The sequence below is a fragment of the Zophobas morio genome, unplaced genomic scaffold (assembly GCF_036711695.1).
Source record: "Zophobas morio isolate AGI-343-1 ecotype UQ-CSIRO unplaced genomic scaffold, CSIRO_AGI_Zmor_V1 ptg000006l, whole genome shotgun sequence".
NCBI lineage: Eukaryota > Metazoa > Arthropoda > Insecta > Coleoptera > Tenebrionidae > Zophobas > Zophobas morio.
In genome coordinates this window covers 2,340,366-2,352,852 of record NW_026972111.1, presented here as the reverse complement: position 1 = coordinate 2,352,852, position 12,487 = coordinate 2,340,366, and the positions used below count along the sequence as shown (strand labels likewise).

At 29.0% G+C, this 12,487-nt stretch overlaps 1 protein-coding gene across 1 annotated transcript; it reads right to left on the bottom strand.

Annotated features, from left to right (window-relative positions):
- Positions 1-2,539: 2,539 nt before the first annotated feature.
- Positions 2,540-3,931, bottom strand: LOC135122970 (alpha-tocopherol transfer protein-like). Its single transcript, XM_064047467.1, has 6 exons — positions 3,680-3,931; positions 3,473-3,632; positions 3,161-3,416; positions 2,992-3,102; positions 2,837-2,939; positions 2,540-2,786 (listed from the first exon to the last, which is right to left on the bottom strand). The coding sequence occupies exons 1-6, from the start codon at positions 3,813-3,815 to the stop codon at positions 2,638-2,640; spliced, it is 915 nt and encodes a 304-aa protein (XP_063903537.1). The 5' UTR covers positions 3,816-3,931; the 3' UTR covers positions 2,540-2,637.
- Between the last annotated feature and the right edge of the window lie 8,556 nt (positions 3,932-12,487).

Genomic DNA, 12,487 nt, shown 5'->3' with positions numbered 1-12,487 from the left:
TTTGAAAAATCCGAAAATTTTGAAAAATCCAAAAACACTGGAAAATTTAAATTCGAAAATTTTTAAAGTTCAAAAAATCTGGAAATTTTGGAGAATTGAAAAATCCGTAAATTTTGAAAAATCCAAAAAATTTGGGAATTTTGAAAAATCCAAAAAAAACTGGAAATTTTGGAAAATTCAAAAAATCTGGAAATTTTGAAAAATCCAAAAACTGGATAATTTGAAAAATCCGAAAATTTTAGAAAATCCAAAAAATCTGGAAATTATAAAAAATCTGACAATTTAGGAAAATCCAAGAAATCTGGAAAATTCAAATACCCAAACAAAACACTGAAAATCCAAAAATCCAAAAAATTTGAAAAATCCAGAAATTTTGAAGTTCCCAAAAAATCTGATAATTTTTGAAAAATACAAAACACTGGAAATTTTAAAAGAATCAAAAAAATCTTAAATATTTTAAAAATCTAAAAACACTGGAAAATTTAAAAAATTCGAAAATTTTGAAAAATCCAAAATATCTGGAAATTTTGGAGAATTCAAAAATCCGTAAATTTTGAAAAATCCAAAAAATCTGGAAATTTGAAAAAATTAAAAAAAAACTGGAAATTTTGGAAAATTCAAAAAATCTGGAAATGTTGAAAAATCCAAAAAATCCGAAAATTTAAAAAATCCAAAAAGCCTGTAAATATTTGAAAAATTCGAAAATTTTTAAAAATGCAAAAACTGGATAATTTGAAAAATCCGAAAATTTAAAAAAATCCATAAAATCTGGAAATTCTGAAAATTCCAAAAAATCTGAAAATTTACGAAAATCCAAGAAATCCGTAAATTTTGGAAAATTTAAGAAATCTGTAAAATTCAAACACCCAAACGAAACACTAAAAATCCAAAAATCTAAAATATTTGAAAAATCCAGAAATTTTGAAGTTCCCAAAAAATCTGATAATTTTTGAAAAATACAAAACACTGGAAATTTAAAAAAAATAAAAAAAATCTGAAAATTTTGAAAAATCTAAAAACACTGGAAAATTAAACAAATTCGAAAATTTTGAAAAATCCAAAAAATCTGGAAATTTTGGAGAATTAAAAAATCCGCAAATTTTGAAAAATCCAAAAAATCTGGAAATTTTGAAAAATCTAAAAGAAACTGGAAATTTTGGAAAATTCAAAAAATCTGGAAATTTTGAAAAATCCAAAAAATCCGAAAATTTTAAAAAATCCAAAAAATCTGGACATTTTGGAGAATTCAAGAAATCCAAAAATTCAAAAATCCGAAAATCTAAAAATCCACAAATCTCAAAACATCGAAACATCCGAATCTCGATAAATCGAAATCTCAAATAATGTTAAAATTCGGAAAATTGAAAAATTAAAATATAGATCTGAAAACTCGAGAAATCCAAAAATCTAGAATTTTAAAAACGAATAATTAAAATATCGAAAACTTGAAAAATTGATAAATCGAAATACAAATCAGTCGAAAAATGTAAAAATCTAAAATTTAAAAAACGAAATACTGAAAATCCAAAAAATAAAAAATAGAAAAATCCAGTAGTCCAAAACGAAAACGAAATATTGAAACAAAAATTGAGAAATAAAAAAATTGGAAAATTGAGAAATCGAAGAACCAAAAAAACAAAGTCGAAAATTCGAAGAAGAAGAACTGAAAATTCGAAATTTGGCGAAGTCGAGAAGTGGGAAACTCAAAAAAATTGAGAAATCGGAAAACTGAAAATTTAGTAACGTCAAAAATGTGAAAATTTAGAAAATCGGGAAATTGAAAAGTCTAAAATTTAAAACATTGAACAATTAAGAAATCGCAAAATTGAAAAATCAAAAAATCCAAACATCAAACAATATGAATTCAATGAAAATTACAGGTATAGTCCGATCATGTTTTGCACATTCCCGAAAGGATTTTTTCGGTAAAATTCTGAGAGGTTTAGAGTAAAAACTCAATTCGGAGTCGTAAACTACATGTGTAGGACTATCTTATTTCATACAATTTAAAACCCATTTACTATGTACAATTCTGAAGTGACGTCATCGCGTTAGTGGTGGGGATGATTAGACAAATTTTAGTTAGCGTTTTACCACCTATATGATATTCTTAATATAAGTACAAAATTTCACAACAATCGGTCCAGTACTTTCGGAGATTATCTGTCTAATAAAAACTGGGACGGCAGACAGACGGACAGACAGACGGAGATACGGACAGACGGAGATACGGAAACGGAAGACCTATTTCTTCGTCCTGTAGGGGTAATGAAAGATCGAGAAAACGTAAAGTATTAAAAATTTTAATATTATGTGATTTTAACAATTTCTCTCAAACTTGTTCCTCATGTATTTTAATTCAAAACAAGTTTACCTATAATTTAAAAATAATTTTAACATTGACTACTTTTTGCTCACGGAGTTCGTTTACACCACTTCGTGAGATTCCTTGAACTAAGGACCTTTTCCATTCATTTTTTAGAGCGCTTGTGGTTCTAACCATTAAAAAGGTACCTGTTAAATGACGAATTCTGTATACTTACATGAAGTTATAACTTTTTTTTTAATAAGATTCGGAAGAAGAGTCGATTTTAAGACAAAATTTTGTTACAGAATTGAGTACATTAAAAAAATGGTTTAATCGATTTCAAGTTTCTTAAAACTACCATAAACCCCTAAAGTGTCGTCGTCCTCCAGCTTCTCCGGTCTCAAATTTTCATCAACTTTAATTTCACCCAAACGCTCAAACAACTCCTGGTTTTTCGCACACCTTGCTTTAAGGATACCTAAAATTTCCACTATTGGCTTTCTCACATTTATTTTCCAATGGAATTACCTTCCAATTCTTCCAAGGATAATCCATCTCCTCCAAAATCGACAGGAAGCAAGTTCAGAGGAATGAGTTTCTTCAAAATATTTTCGTCTCCGTGAACATAAATCTTCAACAAAAATTGAAATTAGTCTATCGTTGTCTTCAAAATCTACATTTACCCTTGCGGCAAGTTTTGGACTCAAGAGGCTTTTTACTAAATTCAAGACGGTTTTCAAAATTGGTGGCATGTTTATCAAGTGCACGGCCTTAATTCGTATAGAGAAAACTTGCTAAAATTTGAAAAATCTAATATTTTGTGTATACCTAATTAATCCCGGTTTGATTTACTTGATAAAGCAGAACTATAGTTTTGTAAGCCAACACTGGTGTGACTTTAAGGGCGATATTTAAGGTGTGTCCTTTGCAGTCGAAGACCAGAATATCCCCATGCATGACATCGTATCTCAGTTTAAGCTCCTGCATAATAAAATATTTTCTTGGGATATTTATAGGTTCGTAATTGTCTGGTAGAAATCCTCCTTTTGCTTTGAAGTAAGTGATTTTGTACATTTCGTCGGTTAGTTGAGGGTAATCCACGAAATATCTAAAATTTTACACTTACAAATGATAAATTTTTGCGCTAATTTTGACACTGTTTACACCATATCGTTAAACTCTTGGTGGCAGGGACGTTTCGGATTGATTTCGAAAGCTATATCTGGTACTTTTGCCCTGACGGAATAATAGTTGTCGATTTTTTGCTTCGTAATCTCAAAACTACATTTATTGAGGAGTAAAAAATTTTTGACAGCCTGTGTATCTAGAATCGAACTGTGTTTTATTCGTAAGAGTGTGTTATAAACTTACCCAACATTTTTGGAAGATGGGGTTGTGTTTCTAACCATTTTTGCAGACGAATCGCATCTTCAGCCAGTGCTCTTCCACTACTATTATATTGTCTTGCAGGTTTATCAAATAAATCGGGTGTTTTGTCGTTCGACATTTTTTATTGCGTTGACTCGAATTTTGAAGTACTGTATGCAACAGCACGTTGTCTAGTAGTGAAACGTACTTACCTTAAACCTGTTCTGAACTAACAGCCTCTAAACATATTTAAAAGTGCATGTAAAAAATGACAACAAATTATAAATTATAATGTTGTGCTAAAAAACAGAAGACGAGTTTTTATCACTGGAAGAACAAAGATCAAAAAGTTCATGGAAATTTTGCATGACATTTATATAATAAGCGGAAGTCGAAGCAATAAAAAAGTCTGGAGGGCCATCGGTATTGCTTACTCTTTCTCTGTTTGACTCTCACGTATACAATCTCAACAAGTATCGTTTTTTGTCTTAAATTAAGAATGCTTACACATAAATGATTTTCAGTCGTCTCTGCTAATACACGCAACATACGTGAGTAAACTGTTTCGTTATTTTTAGTATTACACTACATCTATCCAAACTGATATAGGTGTCCTTGCAAAAATGTTGATGACGTGATCGCAGCGAGGGAAGTACCTACGGTCTAAACTCTTTAGTTTATTTTTTTTTTTCTACTAGGTGTTCGAAAATTGTCTCGAAAAGTGCAAAATATCAGTTTCGATAAAAACAATACAAAAAAATTTAATATTATGTCATTTTAATACTTTCAAACTCGTTCCTCGCGTTAAAAAACGCGAAACATTATTAAAAAAACAACATAAAAAAATTCAAAACAAGTTTTTCTGTAGTTTTAACATTGACTTTTTTGGGTCAGCTTTCTCATCGCTATCTCCACAGAGTTCGTTTACACTACGATTCATTTTTAAAGCCTACTTGACAAGTTTTTTTTAACAAACTGACTTTTAACTCTGATTTAAATTTATTACATTTAAGTTAAATTATAGCGTCAATTTATTAATCAATCTCGCTGTGAATTTAAGAACGGTCATATGGAATTAACATTTCTTCTTTTCTGTGGTGTAATGACGGACATACCAAATCTTTTTCAAGGATGGCTCGATTATAAATTATGTTGCTCACAAGTTGCCATGCAAAAATCTTCATCTATTGTTATTACATATAACTGAAATATGGTTAAATGGGAAAATACGAGTATCCAATGAAGATTTAAAGCTTATCATTGTTTTGTTATTAAAAATTAGGCAATTAGTGGACAATGCAAAGATATCAGTAATAGATTTTATAATTCTTATATTAAAATAATGCTAACAAGTATAATCATCGAAGAAAAGTTGGTGGGAGTGTTCAAGGTGGTCCTGAAATTTGTGACGTATGTATTTACCAGATTCTTTTCGTCAGTTTTTGTAGCTGATGATAATAAACCTCTTTTTTACGACGACATGAATCATTCATTTATGGTGGTCTCCCGTTTCCGTCTGTCTGTCTGTTGGTGTGTCTGTCTGTCTGTCTGTCTGTCTATCTGGTGTCTACATCAATTTCTATTATACTAGTAATCTCCGAAAGTACTGCACTTGTGTGTGAATCCGACTCGAATTTTCATCCTAGACATCCAGAATTTTTCATCATGGTAAATTGTTAAGCAAAATTTATAATATATATGTCAAAGTTGGAGAAGCCAGTAATTTAAAAATTCTAAAGGGGTTTCAGGGATTTAAAAAATTCCGAAGATTCCACAAATTCCAAATATTTAAAAATTGGAAAGATGATAAAAATCATAAAGTTCTAAAAATATTTGAAATTCTAAAGACACTGAAATATGTAAAAATAATGCAAATCTGAAAGCTCTAAAGATTATAGAAATTCTAGTGATTCTAGTGTCTAGAGGTTCTAAAGATTCTAGAGTTTCCGGTGGTTTGAAAGATTCATAAAGGATAAAAGCTTTGATGGATTACATACAATAGAAATTGGGAATTGTGAAGACACTTAAGACTCTAAATAAACTAAAGTTCTAATGTTCTAAATATAAAAAAGATGCAACAAAATCTTTAAAATTTTAAGGAACTAATGATCCTAGAAATTGCAGAAATTTAGCCTTTATAAAACTCCTCGTAATTCCCAAAGTGTTCAAAATTCTGTTTCCAATACTTGAAAGATTCTAAAGGTTTTAGAGAAATTCCAAAAAGCCAAATATTCTGAAACTTGTAAAAATCGGGTGAACTCTCAAAATGACAAAGATTTTAAAAATTCCAAAGAAAACAAAAATCTGAAAGACCTAAAAATCGTAAAGATCGGAAAAATGCTTTTTTAAATTTTTATAAATCCTGAAAGCACTGAAGGCCTTGATTATTATCTTATAAATCTTGGAGACTGTAAAGATTCCAGAGATTCACAAAATTCCAAAGATTTAGACTCTTGAGATCTTTAAATTTTATAAAATCTAAAACAATTTAAACAATTTAGAAAACGTGGAAAAAATGTGGTAGAGGTAAAAATCTTGAAAATATTGGAAAAGCTTGAATTTCAAAATTCCGGTATAATTGGAGCCTGATAATTTTATAAATTTTGCAAACTTTTGGTTATTTTGTGTACTTCCGAAAATCTGAAAAATTGGGCTAATCGGGAAAGTCTGAACATTCTGAAAAATTTGAAATTTTTGCAAATTACGAAAATTCTCAAAAATTAAAAGAAAATAAAAAAATATTAAATCTCAAAATTTCAAAAGTTTACAAAACCTTAAGATTGTAGACATTCAAAAAATTTCGAAGTTTCCAAATGTTTGAAATATTTACATACAAATTGTAAAGTCACCAAAGGTGCTAAATAAACTAAAGTTTTAGGTTCTAAATAGAAGAAACATCGAACAAAATCTTCAAAATTGTAAAGATGTTGGAACTATTAATGTTCCTAGAAATTGTAAAAATTCTAAACTTTATAAAATTTCCTGTAATTCTGAAGTATCGAAATTTCCAGATATGTATTGTTAAGACTCTAAGGATTCTGAAAACTCTAAAGACTCTAAATACTCTAAGGACTCAAACGTTAAAAGTTTTTAAAATTCTGTTCCAAATATTTCAAAGATTCTATAATCGGTAAAAACGCATGAACTTAAAAATTAAAAAACTGAAATATAGAAGAACTGAAAACTGGAAAAATCGCAATATCCAAAATTTACAAATTGAAAAATTAACATATTGAAAACTTGCAAAAACGAGAAATCTAAAACCAGAGAAGTTGAAATATATTTTAAAAATCGAAAAACCAAGGTGGAAAAAAATTAAAACAAAAAAAAAATTGTTAAACCGCAAAATTGAAAACTCGAGAAATTCAAATATAAAAAAATACAAAATCGGATTCCTAAAATTTGGAAATCCAAAAACTGAAAAATCGAGAAATTGAAACTCCAAAATTTAAAAAATTGAAAGATTGGAACATCGAAAAATTGGAAATAAAAAGTAAAAATTCGAAAAAGTTATAAGTGGAAAAATTGATAAATCAAGAAAATGAACAATGAAAACATCGAAATGTCCGAATCGAAAATTTGAAAAATCGAAAATTTTAAAATTGAAAAGTTGAGAAGTTAAAAAATTGAGAAATCGAAGTATAAAAGAGTCGAAAAATTGAAAATTCAAAATGTACAAAATCGAGGAATCAAAAAATCCAGAAGTCAAAAATCTAAAAATCGAAGAATCGAACTAGTGAAATATCTCAAAATTGAAATATCGAAAAATTAAAAAATATAAGAAAAATTGAAGAATTCAAAAAATTGAAAAAACCCAAAACTAGAAGAAATATCCAAAAATTAAGAAACAAAAAAGATTGAAAAATCGAAATACTTTAAAAAAGAAAAATTGGAAAATCGAAAATTTAAAAATTCAGATAATTGAAAAATTGAAATATAGAAGAACTGAAAAGCCGAGAAATAAAAAAGCTATAATTTTCAAAAATTGAAAAATTAAAGTATCGAAAAGTTGAAAAATTGAGAAACCGTAATATTAAACAGTCGAAAAACTAAAAAATTTAAAATAATAAAATGAGAAACTGAAAATCCAAAAAGTAAAAAATCCGCGAGTCAAAAAATCGAAAAGTCGAAGGATCGAAGTACTGAAAAATCCCAAAGCGGAAATATCGAAAAATTGAAAAATAGAAGAAAAATTGAAGAATCGAAATTTCAAAAATCCCAGAATTGAAATAAACCCAAAAATTGAGAAATTAAAAAGGTGAAAAATCTAGAAATCGACAAAGCAAATAATTTCAAAAAATTGAAAACTTTAAAAAAAATCACAATGTTTAAAAATCGTAAAATTGAAGAGGAGAAAAATTGAGGAATCGTAAAACTAAAACATCGTCAAATTGAGAATTCGATAAATAAAAAAATCGAGAAATCGAAAATTTGAAAAATGAAAAAATTGAAAAAGCCCAAAATGGAAATAGTATGTATTAAATCGTTAATAGCTTCACTTATTCGTTGTAAAGTCCGACCAGATGGTTAAAATCGGTTAGTTCCTTGCAGTGGATGTGTATCAGTCAGATCAACTCTAACGAAAGTCGGCTTATAGATCGAATCGCTTAGAGTCGATATTGGCCTGAGTGCTGTCTGGTCTATAGATCAAACAAGCCCTTTTACTTAATGGGAAAATTCTTAAAGTGTCATATTTGATCAAGGACCTGGGTATATTTTTGGATAGCAAGCTTTCTTTTAAATCCCATCATGAGCACATAGTAGCTAGAGCAAACAGAATGCTAGGATGCATTAAAAGGTACTGCAAAGATTTCAATAACTTACGTACTTTGGTAATTTTGTATACTACATATGTACGCTCCATTCTAGAGTATGGACGCGTAGTGTGGGCTCCCTGTTACAAAACATATGTTGATAGACTTGAGTTAGTTCAAATTAAATTTGTCAAGTATATATCTCGTCGTCTTCCTCTCAATATCTGTAAATCTCCTGACATGTCAATGGCTTATTTAGGGTTAAGTAAATTAAATGATCGCAGAACTTATTTAAAAATCTGTTTTATGTATAAAATTTTAAACAATATTTGTGACTGTCCTGGAATTTTAGATCTTATTAAATTTAATGTGCCTCAATACGTTACTAGGAAATCTCCGTTGTTCTATATTGATACATGTAATCAGTTTTATGCGCTATTCTCTCCTTTAAATGGAATTCTTGCAAGTTGTAATACTGTTTGCTACAATGTTGATTTCTTCTGTAATAAGTTTTCCTCTTTTAAACTGTCCGTTCGTTCTATATTGTTAGATTAACAAATATTTTGTAAAGGTAAAACCGTTAATAAACTTTATTATTATTATTATTAAGTGCTCAGGCGGCGACTAGCTGATTAGAATCTATCAGTACTAAATTGTTGATTCAGATTTTAAAACTGTATCAGTAACAATGGAAAAATTAAAAATTCCCAAAAATTAAAAGAAAATAAAACAAATGTTAAATCTCAAAAGATTACAAAACTTGAAGTTTGTAGATATTAAAAAAATTTCGATGTTTCCAAATGTTTGAAATATTCAAAAGGTTTTAGTTCTAAAGACTCAACACATTCTAAAAATCTTAAAGTTTTCATACACTAGAATTTGCGAATTGTAGAGACACCAAAGTTGCTAAATAAACTAAAGTTTTAGGTTCTAAATAGAACAAAAATCCAACAAAATCTTAAAAATTGTAAAGATCTTGAAAGTATTAATGTTCCTAGAAATTGTAAAATTTCTAAACTTTATTAAATTTCTGGTAATTCTGAAGTATCGAAGTTTCCAGATATTGTTAAGACTCAAAGGACTCTGAAAACTATAAAGATTCTAAATACTCTAAGGGCTCAAATGTTTCAAAGATTCTATAAATGATAAAAAACGCATGAACTTTTAACATGACAAAAATTTTAAAGATTCCAACGACTCTAAACAAAACAAAAATCCTAAAATTATAAAAATCGTAAAAATCTGAAGAACGCTTCCTTTAATGTTTTATAAATCCTACAAGTATTAGGGGTTTTGAACACCTAATAATTATTATCTTATACGTCTTTAAAGATTCCAGAAATTCCAAAATTTTCAAATATTTAAACACTTTTGGGATCTATTAATTTTAGAAAATCTGGAAATATCTAGAAAGTGTGAAAAACCTGAAAGACCTAGAAATCTTGAACATTGATCAAAATGTTGAATTCTGGCATATCCGAAGATGTTAGAAAATCTGGAACTTCTGGAAATTTCAAAAACTTACTCAATTCTAGAAATTCTAAATACTTTACTGAATTTGTTAAAATATTCCAAATACTGTGGAAGTTCAAAGTCTTCTCTAAATTTCAAAGATTTCGAGGATTCCAAGGGTGCCTACTAATGACGTTATAAAAATAAAGTATATGGAAAAACTGTCTATAAAGATGAAAAAAAAAGAATTCTCAAAGATAAATTTGATAATAATTTTTCGGAGTTGTATTTGTTCGACTGTACTATGGGGCTACGGAAGTTCTGTCAAAATAACTTTAAACCAATTTTTGTGTCACGTGCTCCAAAACAGCGCAGAATCTTATCATTTGTTTAAAATACAAGTTTTTGCTTTTAGAATAATTTTAACAAACAAATTTTGCCAGTGTTTACACCATATCGTTAAATTCATTATGGTAGGATTCATTTCGAAGGCTGTATCTGGTACTTTTGCCCCGATGGAATGAGGAGTAAAAAATTTTTTAGAGCGTGTGTATCTAGAATCGAACTGTTTTATTGCTAAGAGTGTGTCAAAAACTTACTCAACATTTTGCTAGTGCTTTTCCAGGTTATTAAATTCTCTTGCAGGTTTATCAAATATATCGGGTGTTTTGTCCTTCGACATTTGTTACTGCGTTATCAGTTGACTCGAATTTTAAAGTTATTGTATGCAAGAGCACGTTGTCTAGTAGTGAGACCAACTAACCTTGATCCTGTTCTGAACTAATAAGTCTCCTAACAAATTTAATAATGCATCTAAAAAATGACACTAAATTATAACTTATAATGTTGTGTTGAAAAACAGAGGACGAGTTTTTATCAATAGAAGATCAAAGATCAAAAGGTTAATGGAAATTTTGCATGACAGCTTGCCAAAAATTGATATGGATTCGATATCTCGCAAAACAGATTACAAAGTAAATTCAAGTCACATTCGATAATAAATTATTATTGTTCCTTAATTATTTAAACATTTTTCGCTGTAATAGTAAGGTATCCGTTCACATTTATTTAATTGATTGACATTGATCAATCAGTTATAGTTAGAGATTCAGGTTTAAAAGTCCTGAAACCTCCAAATTCTTTTGGGTCTAATGGTATTCCAAAGATTCTCTTGAAAATAGTATATTGTTGTATTAGGATTAAAAGTGATACAAAATTTTGCGAGTCAAAAACCCACTTTTAACCCGAATGACATTATGCTATATTAATGTAATACAAAAATAGGAAATAATTAAATTTAAAAAATTGTAATGAAAATGGAATCAGTATTATCCATTCCCGATCTTTATAGAGTAAAGTAGGCTTTGATATATTTTTTTTAAGTTGGATAAACTGATTTGATGATTTAGTTTTTTTGTCTCTCAGTAGTCTGATTAACATTTGTTTTGAGCTGGATTGCCACTTTTCTACTTCATTTATTAGATCAGAATTATTACACGCAATTTTTTAATCATGCAAACAAATGTTTTAATTTTGTGAGTATAGATAATTTGTCATTGTGACAGATTCACAGATCACTGCGACATTATTTAAAAAGAAAATGCCTAAAATAGTTTTACTGCAACAAAAAATTGCAATAAAAAGATGTGTTTTGCAGTTTCGAAAAGGCAGGCCCGATCTTTCTTTCGATATATAGTCTTTGCCATTTCTATTGAAACACCACTTGTTAATAGTAAATTTGGCAACGTTCATATTCAGACAATTTTCTAACTAAAAGCCGTTGTCAATCAACCGAAAGCTGTCACCAATTGCTAAATTTTAAGCAAAATCAACAGGTGGTGTTTCAATAGAAATGGCAAAGACAATATGAGGGTCTCGAACATATTTCCTGTTATGTAAAAATACGCTGTAAAATTTTTTTATTTTTTTTTCTCATAGGTGGTAACATCAACTGTGGCGAAAATTTTATCAATAGGGGACCAAAATTTAAAAACATCACTATCTGGCAACGACAAATTTGGCAACTTAATGAAAAAAACGAATATTTCACTGTAGATACTCTTTTGGCATATTCAAGGAAACAGTTGGAATTTAAAGGGGGGCGAACCACATTATACAAAATTCTTAAGTCAATGGGTTATAAACACATGGAAGTAAATGGTCGCAAAATTCTATGTGAACAAAAGCATGTCGTTGCAGCCAAAGTTACTTTTTTGAGAACATATTTACAGTTTCTAAATTCTTGTGAAAATTTGACTTTCGTGTATTTGGATGAAACATGGATCTATCAAAATGGTTCGTCCATTCGTCGCTGGGTGCACGATACTGATCTAAAAAGCAATCCCACCAAAATTAACAGTGAAGGATCAAGGTTTACTATTCTCCACGCGGGTTGTTCAACGGGGTTCTTGGATGGTTGTAACAATTTTTTAAATTCAAAAAATAACGATAGAGACTATCATAAAACGATGGACGAGACAATTTTTCAAAATTGGGTGGTTAATCAGCTCATTCCTGCTTTGGCAAAGTTGAACCAAAAATGTGTGGTGGTTTTAGACAATGCACCGTATCATTCGGTTCATTTGGATAAACCACCTACTTTTTC